We start from the raw sequence: 22356 nt of genomic DNA, 5'->3' as shown, positions 1-22356 counted from the left end.
GAACTTTTCTTGTGGGCTGTCAACTCGGCTTATCCACTAGTCCTCAAAAGTACATTAAGGGGTGCTAGGAGTAAGTGGTACACACATGAATTGAGGGACTTGAAAGTGAAATGTGAACAACTGTTTCATGTATATAGCATTCTCGGCTCAACAGCGGTCAAGTTAGAGTATAACAATCTTAGAAAGACTTACAGGTCTAAAATCAAACTGGCTAAACTCAATTACAATAGTAAATTCATTAATGAGAGTAAAAACAAGAATAAATCAGCCTGGGTAGTAGTAAAGAAGCACCTTGGTTCAAATAATTCATCTCTGGACGATGCTTGCAAGTTGTCTGTAGATGAAATAAACAAGTTTTTCTTGGAAAAAATAATTTTACAAAGCAAAGATATCCCTAAGAGTAGTTTTGACTTCAGTCACTATGTATCATTAACGCCTGAACCAGAAACGAAGTTTAGTTTTCAGGAATTCACTGTTGAGGAGGTTTTTGACACAATTCATAAAATGAACCCCAGCAATTGCTTAGATATCAATGGACTCAACTCCTCAATATTAAAAATAGCAGCTCCATATATCTCAGAAGTCCTAACCCATTTGTTCAATATATGCCTAGCGTCAGGTATTTTTCCTGATAAACTAAAGAGAGTCAAAATGATACCCGTGTTCAAGAAGGGTAATAAGGCCAACATTGAAAACTACAGACCCATCTGTATCATAGAAATAATATCAAAATTGTTTGAAATGCTCCTTCATAAACAGCTTGTCAATTACTTTGAAAACAACAGTCTACTTTCTCGAGATCAGTACGGTTTTCGGAAAAATCTTAGTACTTCTGATAATGTCTTGAATCTTATTGAGGGAGTCATCAGTAGCTTAGAGCACAAGAGACTTGTGAACCTCAGAGCATTTGACTTTTCTAAAGCTTTTGAGTCAGTGAAGCATAATATTCTATCTGAAAAGCTTTCTTTTTATGGCCTTGACAAGTTAGCTGTGGATCTAATTGGTTCATACTTGGGTCGCAGAATGCAATTTGTCTATGGAAACGGCGAATTCTCAAGTGGTAAGCTGGTTAGATATGGTGTCCCCCAGGGTTCAATACTTGGTCCACTGTTGTTTATCATTTACATAAATGATTTGTCAGGTGTGATAAGGAACTGCTGTGATCAAACACAACCCTATCTTTTTGCCGATGACCTGGGCTTATTGGTGAATGGGACGGGAAAACAAAATGTTGACACAGTTGTTGAATTGAGCACATCAAATATAATGGATTGGTGTGCTTCAAACAATTTGTGTCTCAACCTCCTGAAAACCTGTGACCTACAGTTTAGCTTCAACCCTAGGTTTACTGGCACAGATTCCCTCAAATTCCTGGGTATCATGCTTGACTCGAATTTAAATTGGAAAAAGCACATTGATTATACAGCTGGTAAACTAAGTAAGGGTTTGTTTGTCCTACGTAGATTAACTCACATAGTTAATCATGAAGTTTTAATGAGTGTCTTTTATGCTCTCATCCATAGCCATTTAGCCTATGGGATTCAGCTCTGGGGAAATTGTTCGGCATCTATTAAACTTTTCAGACTCCAGAAGAAGGCCATTCGAATAATTTGTCAGGCACCACCCCTAGCAACATGTAGGCCGCTCTTTCGTAAACTAGGCGTCTTGACTCTCCCATCTTTATATGTTTTACTTGTCTGATGTACATGAAAAAAAACCTTAATGAATATAGTCGAAATGGTGACATACATAATTATCATACCAGAGGAAGGTTAAATCTCAGAATTGATTCTCACCAATATGCGAGTACCCATAGGAATTGGAGAAACATGTCCATTAAGCTATTCAATGAGCTTGCCCCTGAAGTAAGACTGTTGAGTACCTCACTATTCAAGTCACACATAAAAGGCTTACTTACAGAAAGATGTCTTTATTCTGTTGGGGAATTTTTTGAATAGCTTCAGTGTTCATCTGTTTAACTGTAACAGCTTTGTTGTGACTTGTGTTGGATCCCGTTTTAATACCTGCTATTTATCAATTGCTGTTGTTAATTGCTATTTACCAATTTAGTTGTAAATTTTTTTTTTTACAAAATTACTACTTTGACTATATTATTATTATTTTAAAAATATTTTGACTGTTTTTAATTTTATTGTATATTGACGTTTGTTACAACACTTTGTGTTTTATGACAATAAAGGATTATTGATTGATTGATTGATTGATAAGGAAGACTGTTATTTTTATTTATTCATTTTCTTTACATACAAAGGCTCACAGAGATCCATAAAGAGCCATTTAGACAATTAAATGAAACAACAATTCAACTTATATACATTATGAAATATAGTAAATAAAGAAAAGAAAGCAAAAAGCATTTACACAGTTGAAATAATCAAATTAATTACATTCATATAAAGAAAAATGTGAAAAGAGAGTTCCAGCCAGAGTTTACAAAACAATTAATCTCAAAAACAAGCGTCTTGTCTTATGATAGATTCAGTTCACAATGTTTCTTATATTCATTGAATGAGTTCGAAAAAGGATCAATGTGTTCATTCAAGCTATTAAGCTAGTCCTAAGGTTTTATAAAGAAATGAGTTGTAATGATGGTTTGTTCTAGCAAAGGGAATCTCGAACAATATATTACAGGAAAGGAAATAATAACTAAAAAAAGCTAAGTAAACATAAAAAGAAAAGTCTTAAACTAGGAGAGTTCCAGCCAGAGTTTACAAAACAATTAATCTCAAAAACGAGCGTCTTGTCTTATGATAGATTCAGTTCACAATGTTTCTTATATTCATTGAATGAGTTCGAAAAAGGATCAATGTGTTCATTCAAGCTATTAAACTAGTCCTAAGGTTTTATAAAGAAATGAGTTGTAATGATGGTTTGTTCTAGCAAAGGGAATCTCGAACAATATATTCCTTCTAGGTCTTGCATATGGTACACTGAAATTAATTCGGCTGATAAAATATGGTAAATAAATGTTATGATTTAAAATATTATATAACAACAATAGGGCATTTAATGATCTCCGCACCTGCTATGACCGGATATAAAATAAGGTCTCAATTCACTAGTTGGAAAATTGAATGGACAGAAGATACTGAATTTCTTGATGAAAAGGTGTCTTAGAAATCTATTTTGAATCTTCTCAATTTCGTAGCTATCAGTTACATTAGCAGGTCCCCACACCATAGATGCATACTCAAGTTTACTCCGGACCAGTGCATAAAACAGTTTTATACTTACATCACAACTAGTAAAAGGTTTTGAATTACGAGGTATAAAACCAAGTAGCCTATTAGCACTGCTAAGAGTGTGATTAAATTGGTCTTTAAAATCAAGAGTCGAGTCCATCAACACTCCAAGATCTCAAATGCTATTGACATACTCTAGATTGATGCCTGCTAATGAGTAAGCGTAACGATCATAATTCCTCTGTCTCGTGTAAACCATAAACTTATTTTTGAGATATTTAATTTGAGTTTATTTCTACGACACCATAGATGAAGATCCTGTTGTAACTGAGCACAATCTTCAACACTCTATTAATTTATACAATTTTACATCATCTGCAAACACTAGTCTTATGAAGACAGTTATAAGAGAGTTAAGAGGATGATGAAAATTAATGAGTCACAGTTTAAGGGTGTGATCACATTGGATATGTATAAGTGGAATTACACGCTTCTTTATGCATGACCAAGCTTGCTGATGAGAAACAAAATCTGGAAAGAGAAATAGGAACACTCACGCTGAACGCGTGCACTTACTGGTTGGGTTGAGTTGAGTGTGAGCAGCTACAGACAAGTAACAACGTGTTTCAATGACTCTTTCCAGATATTGTTTCCCGGCTCATGCATGCTCTGACGTGCACTTGCAAATAGACGCATCCAATGAGATCGATTGCAAGTGAAACAAGGTTGACAGCACATTCGGTCACCCGTCCAAAGGGAGTACCGAGCGCTTGTCACACATTACAACTGTATCATTAGTTACAGCACTGACCAGTGGAAAAGATCTGTATACCGTGTGTAATAGAATGACTAATATTTCAATTAGGGCAAGGATACACGAGGCGTTTTTTCAGACAAATCGTCCGCCGCTCCTTTCAACGGTTTCATTGAACGGCTGACCAATGTACTTCAAACTTCAAAAATGAACGCTTCTTATTTTTTATGAATTAATATTGGTAAATTGTCTTGTTTGTAAACATTTTGTCAAATAAATGACTGCAATGAAATGAACGTGTGTCCAGCTCCACTTGCTATGGTATAGTGAGACTCACATTATGAAATCAACACCTTATAACCATTGGTGTTATCCATGTGTGTCATTAGACAACACAGATAACCTTTTCTACCTGCACACTGTTGCCAAATCGGTATTGACTGTGAAGAAACGTGATGAACCATCAAAGTATTCTCAATGATGAAAATGTATAATTGATTATTATTACAAGAATCATCAATTAATAATCAGATATACCGGAATGACTTTAGTCATAGCCTTCTAATATAGAAGGCACTAGTGACTGAAAATCGGCAACACTGTAGTCCTATCTTTTCCACTGACTTTATAAAGCGAATCTCACTATAGCATAGAATGAGTTGCCGACGCCAGAGAGACAAATTTAAAGAGGAATAAAACAATGCGACGGGAGTAGCCTACATCAGTTCGTCAAGTACCTATTTTCACCAGTCCTTGAGAGACTGGAAGAAATCGGAAGTTGAGCCATTCAAGTTTCCACAGCATCAAGTTTTCGTTACAGGCTGATAAATAACGTTGTATAACAGATAACGTTGCACACTAGTTAGGTATTAGCATAGAGAAAATATATTATAATAAGATATCCCATGGTATAGGTAGTTTATGTTCAGAATTTCAAGCCGATTTTTTATCAACTGGAACCGATTACTGTCGACTACTGTCTAATATCGGGACACCGAGCTTTGCTCGTTATTTATTGATTGATAAACAAAACACGATTCTTTAAAATGATTGGGAAAGGACTAATATGCACAGCCAAAAACTGTTTCTCCCCCGAATTTTGATTTATACACTATAATAGGAGTATAAAATGCGAGTTTGAAATTATTCAAGGTTAAATTTCTGAACAGTTTTATTTTATTCGCCGGCCAGCTTATCGCTGGTCTTCTTATCTCCTTGAATTCATGTACTGTTTCTCTCGAGTTTCGTAGCCCGCAGTAGTGCCAGTCTGTTGATTCTTTTTCGTCAACTTTGCCGGCTCTCTCTTACTTCGTACTTTCCATTCTTATCAGTAATTCTCAATATAGCTGCTTGTGAACGCTTTTCGACAATTCTTTCAACTTTACATCTCGTTCTATCTGTTTAACAAACTATCGCAAAGTAAATTCATTTTCAACTAAACAAAAACACAGTTCTTGATAAATGAGACTGGGATTTGATGAAGGAAATCTTTCGCTGGATTGCAGTACAATATTGCTTAGCTAAAATCCCCACAATACCATTTCATTTGAAATGGCTGTAGCTGATATGGATACTTTGACAGCTATGTTTGAGAAATTTAAAGAGGATATCAATGCCAGTACCGAGAAAATTATCGAGCAAGAGATAAGTGCGCTCAATCTCTCATCAATCATAGTCGAGCAAAATAGGAGAATTGAAGAGCTGGGCAGAGAAAACGAGGAGCTCAAACGAGAACTAAGAAAGCATAACACTGCCATTGAGAGTATTAAAAGAGAAAATAATCTAATATTCTACGGAGTTAAAGAGTCTGAAAACGAGACGCGAGAACAGGCCATGGAAAAAATCAGGGATTTATGTAATGAAATAATAAAGGTGGAACTCAGAATAGATGATATAAACTTTGTTAAAAGGCTAGGCGTGAAAACTAATTCTAAAGTTCGTCCTATTATGTTGTCGTTGGTCTCTGTAGTTAAAAAGTACAGTATTCTGGACAACTGCGGCAGGCTCAAGAATTCCAAAATTTTTGTCGCTCGGGACCTGGATAAGGAAACGAGAGAGAAACGCAGAGAACTAAATGAGGCGCGAAAGCTACTAAAAGATAAGCACAATGTTAAAGTAAGAGTGAATGCTTTGGAGATCGATGGGAAGATTGTAAGCTACGAGGACGTTAAACGTGAATATATGCAATCTGATAATGAGAAATCTGATAATATAGGCGACCCATCGTTGCCGAACCAGAGAAAGAGGAAGGGAGATGCACTATAGAGGCAGTCACGGAAAGTTAATTCATCGCAATCAAGCCAAAAGTCTGAAATAACACAGTTTTTTCGTCCCTCAGCCGATAACGTCGGCGATAATTATTAACAACTGCAATCCAAATACACACAAAACAAGGCCTAGAGTAATTAGTAATAATAGTGATTCAACCCTGAGTATTGTGGCATATAATGTAGCTGGCATCATGAACAAATTGAACAATATTGAATTTATACGATTCATTAAGACCTATGATGTGTTTTTACTATTTGAAACATTTATCGAGAATGAAGACCTTTTTTGGAATTCATTCAAAATTTGGATGTATTGTATCAAATTATGGTGTTGTGTATCAAGTTGAGCTGATACTGTATCATACTGGGTTGATATTGTATCATGTGTGGTAATACCAGAGCGAAAAGATTGCATAAGAAGATATCTCATGGTTTGTAGAATTCATTCAAAGTTTGGATGTATTGTATCAAATTATGGTGTTGTGTATCAAGTTGAGCTGATACTGTATCATACTGGGTTGATATTGTATCATGTGTGGTAATACCAGAGCGAAAAGATAGCATAAGAAGATATCCCATGGTTTGTAGAATTCATTCAAAGTTTGGATGTATTGTATCAAATTATGGTGTTGTGTATCAAGTTGAGCTGATACTGTATCATATTGTGTTGATATTGTATCATGTGTGGTAATACCAGAGCGAAAAGATAGCATAAGAAGATATCTCATGGTTTGTAGAATTCATTCAAAGTTTGGATGTATTGTATCAAATTATGGTGTTTTGTATCAAGTTGAGCTGATACTGTATCATATTGTGTTGATATTGTATTATCATCTCAACTTGATACACAACACCATAATTTGATACAATACATCTAAACTTTGAATAAATTCTACAAACTATGGGATTGTATTGATACGGCATCATGTGTGGTGATGAAAAATGATAGCATTTAGCCTAACATGGGCCTAATATCGCGGCGTTTTTAGCGTCGCATTAACAGGGCAATGGTTCTTTCAAAGTACACGCGCCAATAACGCTGTGTATAACTTGGTTCAGCGTTGCCAACTCCACGGCATTAGCGCTTGTATAACATTGGCCTAAGAAGATATCCCATGGTATAGGGCGTTTTTGTTGCATCTTAAGCCTATAGTACTAGTGGCTCGTGAAGCTATGTGACGTTGGTAGTCTCTCATACTTTGCCGTTCTTACACTCTCACCCCAATAAAACAGTAGACAGTAGTCGACTTGAGTTAACAAGACAACGGGAATATACAGTGTCAGATAACAAAACAGTAATAATAAATAATAACAATATCAGCAGCATTGTGAGCAAATTTTCCAGCCCGGGGATTTCTGGCTCACTAGCTTGTAGATTTTTTTGAATTATGACAAATATATTTGACCTATCAACACATGACATTTGAATGCTTCAGTTGCATTGTACCAACATTAGTAGACAGAATGACAAAATGCTTGTATTTTTCAAATGTTTTCATAATTATTGTAAATCAGAAACTTAAAGCTTGCATGTCAGAAAATGTTTGTATTATATAATTTGACTATACGTCACCTTATGATTTCAAGAACGCGATATTTTCCTACTCTGTACTACAGCCTACGTCACGGCTCAGTTCCCCCACTCCAATTGCATGCCAACTCAAATACAATAAATGAGTGACCAACCTTCTGTCTACTAACTTTGGAATTTTACTACTTATTTTCCAAACTTATCAATATTACATATCAATATTTTCTAAACAGGTATTATTGATAGAAATATATTCTATCATCATCATCATCATCAATATCCTATACTATTAAACGAGCAACTTCTGTTTATATGTTTAGATGTTTGGATGTTTAGATGTTTATATGTCTGAATTTCACGGATCTCGAAAACGGCTCTAACGATTCTCACGAAATTCAGAACATAGTAGGTTTATAATATAAAGATTCGATTGCACTAGGTCTACTCCCTGGGAAAACTCGCTGAAGGGCATTAAAAAGATAATTATTATTCATCCTTGGAAAAACTCCTGATGATAATTATTTCTTCATCTGTTGGTGATGGAAGTGAGTGAGCGAGTTCATGTGTGGTGGACTGTGTCAAAATTATGACTCAGCTGTTGAACTTTTGTAATCATTCAATCAGTCAAAACTTCAAAGTTTGAAAGTGTTGTATCAAATTATGGTGCTGAGTATCAAGCTGAGCTGATACTGTATCACATTGTGTTAATACTGTATAATGTGTGGTGATCAGAGAGAAAAGATAGCATAAGGAGATATCCCGTGGTATAGGATGTTTATGTTACTAATTTCAATGTTAACTCAAGCCGATAGTCGTAGTAGTTGTTTTTGGTGAAGCTATGTGACGCTGGTAGTCTCTCATATTGTGCAGTTCTTACACTCTCACCAAAAACAACAGTAATAATAGACGATAAACGGCTTCAGTTGACAAAAAACAAGTAATCGGCTTGAGTTAACAAAAAATCGGCTTCAAATTTGGAACATGAACGACCCATATACCATGGGATATATCTTCTTATGCTATTATTTCTCTATGGCTTTATGTAATTGAGTTGTGTTTCGATATGTGAATTGAACTGTGTTGATTTTTATCTATAATGATTATATAGTATACTAGCCGTCAGGCTCGCTTCGCTCGCCATATCTGTCTAGCCAGGGGGCTAGTCCCCCTGGACCCCCGACTAGATCGTCCAAAAATGAGATCAGCGGGCTCGCTTCGCTCGCCTGCATTTTTCATTTGAGCATGCTTCATTCCTTCAGAAAGTCAAAGTACTGAGAAAACGCAGAAAAGCTGAGAAAAACGCTGATTTTGGGCGTATCTCTGATGAAATATCAAAGTCACCTCATCACAAAATTTTTAGACCCGGTACTTTGTACCGAATTTGAACATTTCCTGTCTATTACTTGATGAAAGAACTGAGAAAACTCAAAAAAAAACTCTAATTTTGGGCGTATCTTTGGAAATAATTTCAAATTCCTTATAACACAACATTATTATACCCTAGCTTAGCTTCTGTACTAAATTTGAGCAATTTCTGTTCATTTCTGTTCTAGATAAATCTGAGAAAAAGCAAAAACAAGCTGGAAAAACGCTAATTTTGGGCGTATCCTTGACGTTATTGCAAATTCCCTCTTACACAACATTATTACACCCTAGCTGAGCTTCTGTACTAAATTTGAACATTTTCTGTTCATTTGTTCTCGATAAAGCTGAGAAAACGCTAAAAAACGCTGGGAAAACGCAGATTTGGGCGTATCTTTGGAATTTTTCCAAATCCGTTCTTAGTGCGCCTCTAAAGGGCCAACTAAACATACCTACCAAATTTGAACGTTTTTGGTCTGGTAGATTTTTAGTTCTGCGAGTGAGTGAGTGAGTCAGTCAGTCAGTCAGTCAGTGCCATTTCTCTTTTATTATTGAACTCTATTTCGCTTTTATTATATAGATTATTGAACTCTCATTATCCTATTATCCTTCAATTATAGTAAAATAAAATTGTATCAAAAATTGTTACAGGTGCCGAGGGCTCCAGGAATAGAACAGTGCATCGGGTTTTCAGAAATACTGTGATGCCCACTACAAACCTAACGGTAAATTTTTCATTATACTTTTTACGTTCTACAAAAATCGGCTCTTCAATTATTTTTTATTTTTGTGTAATCTCATTAGCGGCAGATAGTGATGTGTTAACTAACTTCATCTTAGCCCATATATGGACCTAAGATGACAATCAATATCAAACGGCCATTGTTAAGTGAAAAATGTAATCTTAAATAATTCTAGATGCTTTACAATCAATTTCGCAGACTATAATATTTTTATTTTGAATTTCTTTCCTTTTCCTTGAAGTAGGTTAACTACCTACTTATTTCAGGTAGTCTATTTTGTTGTAATTTCTATTTACAATGGTTTTTTATTGTTATTTACTCATTTCTTTCGTATTAATTTAGAGTAAACCTGAGTAAAGCTGCGTTTACACCAAAGGTATTAACGAAATGTTTATTTTTCCGTCCTTAGAGATTCTATTAGATTGAACGGAACCTGACAAACACGTATTCACATCATGTGTATGATAAGTTATGTTCAATCTAATAGAATCTCTAAGGACGGAAAAATAAACATTTTGTTATTAACTTTGGTGTAAACGCAGCTTAATGCTGTTTGGTACACTTTTTTTAAATTGGATAATCTTTTCCAATATAATTGTTAAGATCATAAGAGTGGGAAAAAGTGGCAACTGAAATTTTCAAGTGGTCTAATAAGCGAGTTATGGGTTGTTGAAAGTGCTAACTCCGTTTTCTTTCCAGATCATAAACGGTTTCGACTATATTAACAGAACTTCTCTTAAAAATTCAAAAAATGTATCTTTCCAAACTGAAACATTTTATTTCCCATATTGTTCATAAATGAAAAAGTAACATTTTTGGTAAATTCGATAACTTGCTTTTTTGGCATGAATCGCAAAAAAACGCATATTAGAACAAAGCCAATGGTATACTGAATGTATTAAAAAAAACTCCAATGAAAATTCGAAACCGTTTATGATCTGGAAAGAAAACGGAGTTAGTACTTTCAACAACCCATAACTCGCTTATTAGATCACTTAAACTATTGTTTTAGAAAAGAATATTATGATCACCCCGACACATATTATTATAGTGGGATATCATAATTAGAACTAAGTTTAGTATTAGCAATCTTGTATGTTTAATATAACAATATAACAACTATGTATATGTTTTGTCAATAAACTCCTCTGGTTGCAATTCATTGGCAATCAGAGAAATTATTATTATTATTATTATTATTATTATTATTATTATTATTATTATTTTTATATGTTGTATTTTTTTCTATTGATGTAATAAATAAATAGAAGGTGGACTGTTTCATATAAACAACATTTGTTTGAAGATTTTCGTAATTGCAGGCGAACGATATAGCAAGTTGTGTGGAATCGGCAGTGAACGGTCTGAGTCAAATGGAGCACAACACTGTTGCTCTTCAAGTTGTCACCGATTTGTACTGCTGCTTGTCGTCTATTACCAAACTGGCCATCGAAACCCCTGCCGGGAACCGCGCTCCTCATGTTGACATCGTCAGTAAATTCTAATTCTACTTCTTTACTGTTTTAAGGGAAGAATTTTTTTTCCTTTTGCCATTGAAATGATATACCGAGTGCGGGATCATAATCTCCGTATTGCTTTCAATCTAAGTATTGCTTTCCAAAAGAATTGAGGTACCCCAATTTCTAAATTTCTATACGTTTCAAGGTCCCCTGAGTCCAAAAAAGTGGTTTTTGGGTATTGGTCTGTATATATATATATATATATATATATATATAATATATATATATATTATATATATATATATATATATATATATATATGTGTGTGTGTGTGTTGTGTGTGTGTGTGTGTGTGTGTGTGTGTGGTGTGTGTGTGTGTGTGTGTGTGTGTGTGTGTGTATAAAGTATAAAGTATCAATTGTATTTGAGAATAGTCACTTGTAATTGAGAGAATGTCAGATGTAGCCTAAATGAGAATAGTCAATTGTATTTAGGAAGTCATCACACATGTAATTGAGAGTAGTGAATTGTATTTGAGAAATCGTCAAATGTAAATGAGAAGATATCATATCATGAGCAGACATTTGAAAATGAGAAAATTTTCCAATTGACATGTCGTGACTCTTCTGTAGCCTACAGTACAGGTTTGATTTGAGCAGGAAAGGATACTGTACTACGTACACAGCATTCCATAGGCTTTGTATGTGTGAAATTATTATTTTCAATTGTGAAATTAATTATTTCCCCTGTACTGTTCACGAATGATTAATGAGAAACATTTCTATGTATGTATTGGCAACACGACTTTTGTCTCCAAACATTTGAACTTGATGAAGATCAAATTCTCTATGTTCACGGCGCAATTGAACTTTATCATCAATCAATTGAATCTCTTGATCAAGCAATTCGGTAACTCTCCAATGGATTTTGGGGTCCACAAATATTTTTTATTTAAAAACTAAACGTTTCATTTGAATATGAAATATATTATCATATTATTTTTATGAGTACAGTTATGGAAAATAAAAGTATTGGTTTCTTAAAATCATTCCCCAATTACAACTGACAACTTTTCGATTTCAAATCGTATGTTCTCAAATTAGGAGTTGATAGTGAGCTGTTGAACGGAGCGGTCGCAGAATTGTTTTGCTCTCTTATCTCAAGTTTCCGGACGGGTCGTGCTTAATCGGTTCATTTAGTGCATGTTTAACCTAAAACGTTCTTTCGTAATAAATTGAATTATCAATTTGTTATTTATTTGTGAAATTGTTTTCAAGTGAATCGAAATATTCAAAGTTTAAATTAATAAAAACAGTATCCACCAGACGGTAGTGCTAAAAGAGACCTAGAGCTAAAAGTTCTTTCGTAATAAATTGAATTATCAATTTGTTTTTTATTTGTGAAATTGTTCTCAAGTGAATCGAAATATTCGAAGCTGAATGAATAAGAACAGTATCTAACAATACTTTTCACCGGACGATAGTGCTAAGAAGAGTCCTCGTGCTAAAAGTTCGCCTGAGCTCGAAGAGATGGAACAGAAAAAGCGTGCTCCAGACCAAGTGTTAAAGCTTCCGGTAATGTGAACTCAGACTTTATTGAATCACTATTTGACCGTTTTGAAAAGCGGTTTAGTAAGGCTATGGATGAAAAACTCGCGCTGCTAGCTACAAAGGTGGATTTAAATGGTCTAATTGAAAAAGTGAATAAACTCTCTGTCGAGAATTAACAGTTAAGAAATCAATTGTTGCTCAAAAAATTCAGAATAATCTCATAATCAGGAAGATGGAAAATTTTGAAAATAAATCGAGAAGGAACAATATAATTTTTCGCGGGCTGAAATATGAATGTGCAACAGTGGATTATGTGAGAACTGTCAAAGACTTTTGTGTGAGTCATTTGGGGGCACGAGCAGGTACCTGGGTTAATCGAGCACATGCATTGGGCAAGAAAATAGATAACGGGCCAATCATTGCGCATTTTCCGGACGATCAGGACATCCATTTCATCACGAGAAACAGTAGGAAGCTGAAGGTACACAGTTTGTGATTCATAAAGACTTTGCTTTCGACACAAGAAAACGACGATCAAAGCTTTTCCGGGTGCTTGGCGAGTTGAAGAAACAAGTTCCGGGAGTGAGAGGAGAGTATCGGTTGAAGTGGATCGTTTAATCGTGAATAGTCGGGTTTTCACGCTGGATGAGAGAATGGACTGGTCTCGGAGGGAGAGGATGGGCTGCAGAAGATCGGAGCATGTTCGATGAGAGTGTGATGCGGGCCGTGAGCGGGAGCATGTGTGATGAGGAGGAGCGAGGCGGCGAGGACGAAGACCGCAACCGCTGAGATAACGCCGTCAGTCCGTGTGAGAAGGGTCAGTTGAGTATAGTAGCGTACAATGTGGCTGGATTAAGTGGTAAGATTGTTCAAGTATATAATTTTATTTGTAATTATGATGTTTTTTTCTATTGGAGACGTTTGTTGAAAGAGGAAAGCAATTGTATTTTGAAAACTGTTTTCCAGATTACAATTTATACTGGGAATTCGCAGTTGGAGAATCAACTGAGGTAGAGCAAAGGGAGGAAGTTAATAGAAATTAGTAAAAGAATAGAGAGTTTTTGTAAGGTAATCGATGCGCTTGAGAGGAAAGTTATTCACATGAATGCAGGACAACGGGATGAATATTATATAGTTCCAATTTACCTGAGTGGTGGAGGAGACATGGAATGGGAGAGAGAATTCAATACATTATGGGAGTTTATGATAGTGCAAGAGCATAATAGGAATAATATGATTTTAATTGGAGATTTTAACGGTAGAATAGGAAATGGACAGGACATGTCGGAATTAACAGATGTAATAGAATTGGGAAATGCACTGAGTAATAAGCAAGAGTCAAAGGATGAGGTGATTATATGAAAGGTAAGAAAATATTGGAGTTCTGTGAGGTTTTTAATTTCATCATTATGAATAGAAGGATAAGTGGAGATAGGTGGGGAGACTTTACTTTTATAGGCAGAGGGGCTTCCGTAATAGATCTATGTTGCATGGCTGTCGAATTAGCGCAAATAGTTGGAAAATTTTCTATTGTGCCAGAATTTTTATCTGATCATTCCCAATTGAAGCTACGCTAATCACGGTTGATACTCTAGAAAGAGAGAGCACAATTTTACCACTCTTACCGAAGTTGAAATGGAAGGAAGCGAGGAAGAATGAATATATATCTAACTCACCAATGCTTGTAAGAAATAAATGGTCTTCCCGAGAGTAGTGAGGAGACTTATGAAGTATTAAATAATCTTGTATATAGAGCTGTAATTATGTCCCCAACCTGATAGAAAGAGAGAAGGATGGAGAGAAAAGTGGTTCTACAAAGAGTGTGCGGTTATGAGAAAGCGAGTGTTCAGCCTATTGAATGTGTTTAGAAAATCAAATTCGGAGCAGGTGAGAGAAAATTATATGAAGGTAGTAAAGGAATACAAACTGCTATGTAAGAGTAAAAGACAAGCGTATTACAGCGATATAAAAGAACAATTCAAAAGAGTCAAGGATTCCAGTGATTTTTGGGCTCTGATAAAGAAATTCAAGTGTAGAGAGTTCAAGATTTCGGGAACTGTGAGTGCTGAGGATTGGGTTGAACACTTCAGACGAGTGTTTGGATCAGTTTGCGGGGTAGTCACATATTATGCGGCGAGGAATGTTGAAGATCAAACTTTTGACAAGACATAGATATGAATGAATTGGAAAGTGCCTTCAAGACAATGCGCAACAATAAGGCTCCAGGTGATAACAGAGTTCCTGCTGAGTTTTACAAGAATGCGTCAAAAAATTACAAAGAGATTATTTTGACTTTTTCCAATGCCATCGTCAGAGGTGGACAGATACCAACAGGGTTCCACGTTCAATTATATTTCCATTGCATAAAAATGTGATACTAATGAAGTGAATAATTATAGAGCCATATCTTTTATAAATGCTGTCGCTAAAGTATTTTCATTTATTTTACTGAGAAGGTTGCAGTTGTGGGAGGAAAGAGAAAAGATTATTAAGAGAATCAGTGTGGCTTTCGGAGAGGTTATTCGGCTACTGATAATATTTTGTTCTATTCAATATAGTAATGAAAACGTTGAATAGACCTACAAGAAGTTGTACTGTTTCTTTTTGGGCTACGATAGTGTGGACAGAGAGGCTTTATTTTTTTAACTGAGTGAATTGGGAGTGTCGACTAAATTATTGCGATGTTGAGGAGTCTATATAGAAATACGAAGTCTCCTGTATGGCATGGCGTGGAGGGTAACTTAACAGAATACTTTGAAACCAGAAATGGATTAAAACAGGGATGCGTATTCTCCCCGTTGCTATTCACACTATTTTTGAATGATTTGAGTGATGTTATTGGTGGAGGTATATTATGTTGGGCAGAGGCTGATAAATTCGCTGTTATATTCTGATGACGTGGTATTGTTGTCTGAGAATCCTCGACATCTGCAGTCAATGATAAATAAGTTAAGGGATATTGCATAAGGTGGAATCTCACAGTGAACATGGCTAAATCCAAGATTGTAGTTTTCAGAAGAGGAGGACGATTGGAGAAAGAGAGAAGTGGTACTATGGAAATGAAGTTATTGAAACAGTGAATGAGTACAGATACCTGCGAGTTGTTTTTTCATCAAGACTTGCCCTAACCGCACATTTTAAATGTAAGATAACAGCTGCCAGATTTGGATTAATAGTGTATGGCGAAGACTCATTTTGAATGATGAGCACCTCTGTCAATGAAATGAGGAATTTTTGATTCGATAAGTAAAGCAGTTGTAACATATGCAGCACAGGTATTGGGATATGTGGAGAGAGAAGAACTAGAAAAATTTCTGAGGTTGTTTGTCAAGAAAATATTTGGACTACCGTGTAATACGCCAAATTATATAGTATACTTAGTGACAGGAAAGGAAATTTTGTGGTTGTATACTTTGAGCGTTCATATAAAATATGTATTGAATAAATACATATAAATTATAAATTATAATCTTTCATAGTTGATCAACTGTCCTCTGCCGCTAGGAGAGCAACCTTGATTTTCATTTGTAAATTATTTCATTATTAAATTATAAGTTTTGTCAATTATAAAATATGTTGAAATGGTGCATTGTATCACACCATCAGAGCACAAATCTAGTAATAATTCTGTCGATGTTAAACTATTGTCAACTATAAACCTTACTTCTTCATTAGCATTAAATCTCACTGTCATAGCACATTCTATATTATATTTAAAATTCAGTAATTCGTCTTCTGAGTTCGATTATTTCTTAAGCCTTTCATACATTGTGCCTGCCACGTTATATCCTGTTCAGAGCCGATCAATGACTTGAATGCCAAGCTGAAGATTTTATTACTTTAGATTACATCAAACACTCAATGGAATTATCGAATGTGCATCCATTCACTAAGAGATTGGAAGTGAGCGAAAAATCTAACAAAATAAAAAATAGCAAAGGATAACATAATATTAAACGAACATGACTAATTACTAATTACAATAAAATATTGTGATGCGAAACTGTTGTAAATATTATTCACATAAAAATTAAAATAATGTAGCCTATTTATAAGAATGGATGACTGCAAAAATACATGAGAATATATATTATAGATAGTTACTGATTAATATCATGTTGACAAAGTATGAATATAAAGTGAAACATCATTCATTTTAATTTTGGAGTTTTTGTATTGAACATTTATATTGATACTTTTGCCGCCAGTACTCAAACTCCGGTTTTGCAGGCAGCGCTTATGTATTATTTAGATTATCGAAGTTACTTTTTGTGTGTAATAGCAAGACAGGTTAGGGCAATTGTTTCATACTTTTCAGAATGGGGTTGAGTATAACCAATACCTACTATTACTATTACCTACTATGAAGTAATAGTAGGTATTGGTATAACATGTAACAGCCAATGCCCAGGTTGTGACGTCACACTTATAACAAATCTTGTATTGCGTTCTCGGTGTTGAGGTTATGAACCAGAAAATGTGTGAATTAATGCGTTATGAACACCAGACTGAAAGAGTCCATACAAGATCTGGTTCAACCGTCAGAATCGCAGGAGACATAAACACTATCACACCCTTAATATTCATTTCAGATAGATTGTATTAATATTTCTGGAAATTGAAGTTGCAGTGTAGCAGCTGCTAAACACTGAGTACGGCGACCTCAATACTATTACCTGTCTTGTAATCGTAATTATATAAAACCAGACAGGTCGAGCAAAAACTCTGATTGATATAATTTGCAGGACTGCGCCTCTAATAAATTCTGAAATATAAGATATGGTTCTAAGACCTGAAAATATTTGGAAAATGTACTGAACAGGATATAACGTGGCAGGCACAATGTATGAAAGGCTTAAGAAATAATCGAACTCAGAAGACGAATTACTGAATTTTAAATATAATATAGAATGTGCTATGACAGTGAATTTAATGCTAATGAAGAAGTAAGGTTTATAGTTTGACAATAGTTTAACATCGACAGAATTATTACTAGATTTGTGCTCTGATGGTGTGATACAATGCACCATTTCAACATATTTTATAATTGACAAAACTTATAATTTTAATAATGAAATAATTTACAAATGAAAATCAAGGTTGCTCTCCTAGCGGCAGAGGACAGTTGATCAACTATGAAAGATTATAATTTATAATTTATATGTATTTATTCAATACATATTTTATATGAACGCTCAAAGTATACAACCACAAAATTTCCTTTCCTGTCACTAAGTATACTATATAATTTGGCGTATTACACGGTAGTCCAAATATTTTCTTGACAAACAACCTCAGAAATTTTTCTAGTTCTTCTCTCTCCGCATATCCCAATACCTGTGCTGCATATGTTACAACTGCTTTACTTATCGAATCAAAAATTCCTCATTTCATTGACAGAGGTGCTTCATCATTCAAAATGAGTCTTCGCCATACACTATTAATCCCAAATCTGGCAGCTGTTATCTTACATTTAAAATGTGCGGTTAGGGCAAGTCTTGATGAAAAAACAACTCGCAGGTATCTGTACTCATTCACTGTTTCAATAACTTCATTTCCATAGTACCACTTCTCTCTTTCTCCCAATCGTCCTCCTCTTCTGAAAACTACAATCTTGGATTTAGCCATGTTCACTGTGAGATTCCACCTTATGCAATATCCCTTTAACTTATTTATCATTGACTGCAGATGTCGAGGATTCTCAGACAACAATACCACGTCATCAGAATATAACAGCGAATTTATCAGCCTCTGCCCAACATAATATACCTCCACCAATAACATCACTCAAATCATTCAAAAATAGTGTGAATAGCAACGGGGAGAATACGCATCCCTGTTTTAATCCATTTCTGGTTTCAAAGTATTCTGTTAAGTTACCCTCCACGCCATGCCATACAGGAGACTTCGTATTTCTATATAGACTCCTCAACATCGCAATAAATTTAGTCGACACTCCCAATTCACTCAGTTTAAAAAATAAAGCCTCTCTGTCCACACTATCGTAGCCCAAAAAGAAACAGTACAACTTCTTTGTAGGTCTATTCAACGTTTTCATTACTATATTGAATAGAACAAAAATATTATCAGTAGCCGAATAACCTCTCCGAAAGCCACACTGATTCTCTTTAATAATCTTTTCTCTTTCCTCCCACAACTGCAACCTTCTCAGTAAAATAAATGAAAATACTTTAGCGACAGCATTTATAAAAGATATGGCTCTATAATTATTCACTTCATTAGTATCACATTTTTTATGCAATGGAAATATAATTGAACGTGGAAACCCTGTTGGTATCTGTCCACCTCTGACGATGGCATTGGAAAAAGTCAAAATAATCTCTTTGTAATTTTTTGACGCATTCTTGTAAAACTCAGCAGGAACTCTGTTATCACCTGGAGCCTTATTGTTGCGCATTGTCTTGAAGGCACTTTCCAATTCATTCATATCTATGTCTTTGTCAAAAGTTTGATCTTCAACATTCCTCGCCGCATAATATGTGACTACCCCGCAAACTGATCCAAACACTCGTCTGAAGTGTTCAACCCAATCCTCAGCACTCACAGTTCCCGAAATCTTGAACTCTCTACACTTGAATTTCTTTATCAGAGCCCAAAAATCACTGGAATCCTTGACTCTTCTGAATTGTTCTTTTATATCGCTGTAATACGCTTGCCTTTTACTCTTACATAGCAGTTTGTATTCCTTTACTACCTTCATATAATTTTCTCTCACCTGCTCCGAATTTGATTTTCTAAACACATTCAATAGGCTGAACACTCGCTTTCTCATAACCGCACACTCTTTGTCGAACCACTTTTCTCTCCATCCTTCTCTCTTTCTATCAGGTTGGGGCACATAATTTACAGCTCTATATACAAGATTATTTAATACTTCATAAGTCTCCTCACTACTCTCGGGAAGACCATTTATTTCTCTACAAGCATTGGTGAGTTTAGATATATATTCATTCTTCCACGCTTCCTTCCATTTCAACTTCGGTAAGAGTGGTAAAATTGTGCTCTCTCTTTCTAGAGTATCAACCGTGGCGGCAACATATTTGAAACTACAATCAGACTACTGTATAAGTTCAAATATAATTGTTTTCAGAGTACTTTTTCCTTTGTGTAAATTGTGAAATTCGATGATTTTTTAAAAGTCGTCAAAACAGCTGTTCTACAGATGAAATATCTCAACTATGTGTTCTTTTCATAAACTGCTCTACCTACCTACCTCATGCACGAGAAGGACAAAAGACTCATGTCAGTTTACAAAGTCCATTTCTCAAGGATGGGGTGGACCCCATTAGTTTCCCAGGAAATAGACTCGTACCAGCTGATAGAGCTGATAAATAACTATACAGGGTATGAATTTGAAATAAATCGGTCAAGTCATTTTTGAGAAAATCGTGAAAAACATGGTTTTTTAGTAACTATCCGCCATTTTTCTCAAGAATATTACGGAGCTCCTGCAATTTTCCAAGAAATGAGACTCATGTCAGTTGATAGTGCTTATAAATAGTTATTCATGGTATAAATTTGAAGAAAATCGTTAGAGCTGTTTTCGAGAAAACTGTGAAAAACATGGGTTTTTAGTAATTATCCGCCTTTTTTCCGCCATTTTTCCGCCATATTGAATTTCTTATTGTTGGGTCCTCATGGTATAAGGACCTTTAGTTTAAAATTTCAAATCAATCGGTTAATTAGGAATAGAGTTATCGTGTTCACAGACACACACACACACACACACACACACACACACACACACACACACACACACACACACAGACTAACACCCAAAAATCATGTTTTTGGACTCAGGGGACCTTGAAATGTATAGAAAACTTGAAATTGGGGTATCTTAATTTTTTTGGAAAGCAATACTTTCCTTACCTATGGTAGTAGGGCAAGGAAAGTAAAAAATTAGCGCTCGCTTATTGTTTGTTTTAAAATGATCATATTTTTAGTCATGTTAAGAATTGAGTATTTTGATGGCTCCATTCTCTCCGGAATGAGACTTCTATCAAGGTTTGGAGTGTCTCCAACAGCCGGAATCGGCTATGGCTTTCTTTTGTGAAAGTATGAATCAGAATACATAATAAATGTTCAAATGTATTGATAACGTTGACACTGTAGTCTATTTTTGTGAGGAATTTTTCGTTTTTCCAACTACATACTAACCGAGTGTTGAAATGGACCCTGTCCGAGAGCACTCCACACACGTGAGTAGTTGAAAGAACGTACAAATTCCTCACAAAAATAGACGAATGTCAAAAATTATTAAGATATTTGGAAATTTAAATGCTCTATTCGCAATTCGTTATGGAAGATCAAACTGAGGATTTTCATAATAAATTTTTACGAATGTATCTTGTTCCTCATTTACCGCAAAAATTTGAAATTTTACTCTGGAAAACCGGGAATTACTCATGATTTTTTTATTTTAAAATGGGTGGCCACCCTGTTTATATTTAAGATTTCTCCAATTATTTATTTATATTCTCTCGCAGTGGGTGAGTTGGATGGATAGAGTGAGCTGGGAGTCACTGTCACTGTTCAATCGGTGTTTGTCTGATATCCTGCACAAAGTCAGCCTCAACAAAGTTCCTGGCAAACATTTGGATTTGACTGTTGGGTTGGCAATACTTATAAATTCTATCTTTGAAACACTAGTTGTATTTTCTCTTCCAATAATTCCGGTCGAATTAATTCAATTTCAATAATAATAATAGTTGGCCTCAACATCTCCCCTTGGAGCTAACCCGTTCCACCACATGGCACCTTGAATCTTTCTTCAAATACTAAGAGATATTTTCTATTCATAATAAATTCCATAAACCAATGTTGTAGCCAATAAGGTAGTGTTCTCGAAACTATAGACTGCATATTAGTCTCTTCCACTGTCCCAAACAAATTTGCTCTGTGACAAAGTGACTATACTCTGTCCAGACTGCCATGAGCGCTGAAAGATTAAGCCGACCCTTGCTCCCCCACGCGCAGGCACACACGCCAGGCCCACCTGCGCCATTGATATTTTATGTATACTACGTAGTATACAGGTAGACAGACCGTACCTTTCGTCCCTTTACTCACACACACAAAAGGAGACTGCGTTTGTGTGTGTGTGTGAGTAGTAGGAGGGTAGGCCTAATCATTCAGAGCTCATGCCAATTTGGACAGAGTATAGTATAGTCCGGGTCTTGTAGCTTTGTCTATCGGCGGAGTCTCACTACATTACAATACTACCCGTTTGAAAGTTTAAAAACATTGAACATTTTTGAAAATGTATCTTTCCATAAGCAACAAATGCACTTTTGTATCTTCTCAAAAGCAACGTACTGCACCCGGAAAGATACACATGGAGCTTTAATGTATGTATCTTTCCATAAGCAACAGATGCTCTTTTGTAGCGTCTCAAAAGCAACGTTTTGCATCCGAGAAGATACACAAGGATATTTAATGTATCTTTCAATAAGCAACAGA

At 35.3% G+C, this 22356-nt stretch overlaps 2 protein-coding genes across 2 annotated transcripts; both read left to right on the top strand.

Moving 5' to 3' along the window:
- The first annotated feature begins 5508 nt into the window (after positions 1-5508).
- On the top strand, positions 5509-6222 carry LOC120355540. Its single transcript, XM_039444064.1, has one exon. The coding sequence runs from the start codon at positions 5509-5511 to the stop codon at positions 6220-6222; it is 714 nt and encodes a 237-aa protein (XP_039299998.1).
- A 3514-nt stretch (positions 6223-9736) lies between these two features.
- LOC120355541 lies at positions 9737-21852 on the top strand. The gene is made up of 3 exons (XM_039444067.1): positions 9737-9845; positions 11186-11353; positions 21384-21852. The coding sequence occupies exons 1-3, from the start codon at positions 9825-9827 to the stop codon at positions 21594-21596; spliced, it is 402 nt and encodes a 133-aa protein (XP_039300001.1). The 5' UTR covers positions 9737-9824; the 3' UTR covers positions 21597-21852.
- Positions 21853-22356: the final 504 nt, after the last annotated feature.

This window comes from Nilaparvata lugens, unplaced genomic scaffold (genome assembly GCF_014356525.2).
Source record: "Nilaparvata lugens isolate BPH unplaced genomic scaffold, ASM1435652v1 scaffold2656, whole genome shotgun sequence".
NCBI classification, from domain to species: Eukaryota; Metazoa; Arthropoda; class Insecta; order Hemiptera; family Delphacidae; genus Nilaparvata; species Nilaparvata lugens.
Note: the sequence above shows the minus strand (reverse complement) of the source record. Positions and strands in the feature narration are given on the sequence as shown.

Bases quoted from the DNA above. Each gene is read 5' to 3' on its own strand.
- LOC120355540 (XM_039444064.1), top strand. From the start codon at position 5,509: ATGGCTGTAGCTGATATGGATACTTTGACAGCTATGTTTGAGAAATTT.
- LOC120355541 (XM_039444067.1), top strand. From the start codon at position 9,825: ATGCCCACTACAAACCTAACG. The intron at 9,846-11,185 runs GTAAATTTTTCA...TCGTAATTGCAG, and splicing joins TGCCCACTACAAACCTAACG to GCGAACGATATAGCAAGTTG. The intron at 11,354-21,383 runs GTCAGTAAATTC...ATTCTCTCGCAG, and splicing joins GCGCTCCTCATGTTGACATC to TGGGTGAGTTGGATGGATAG.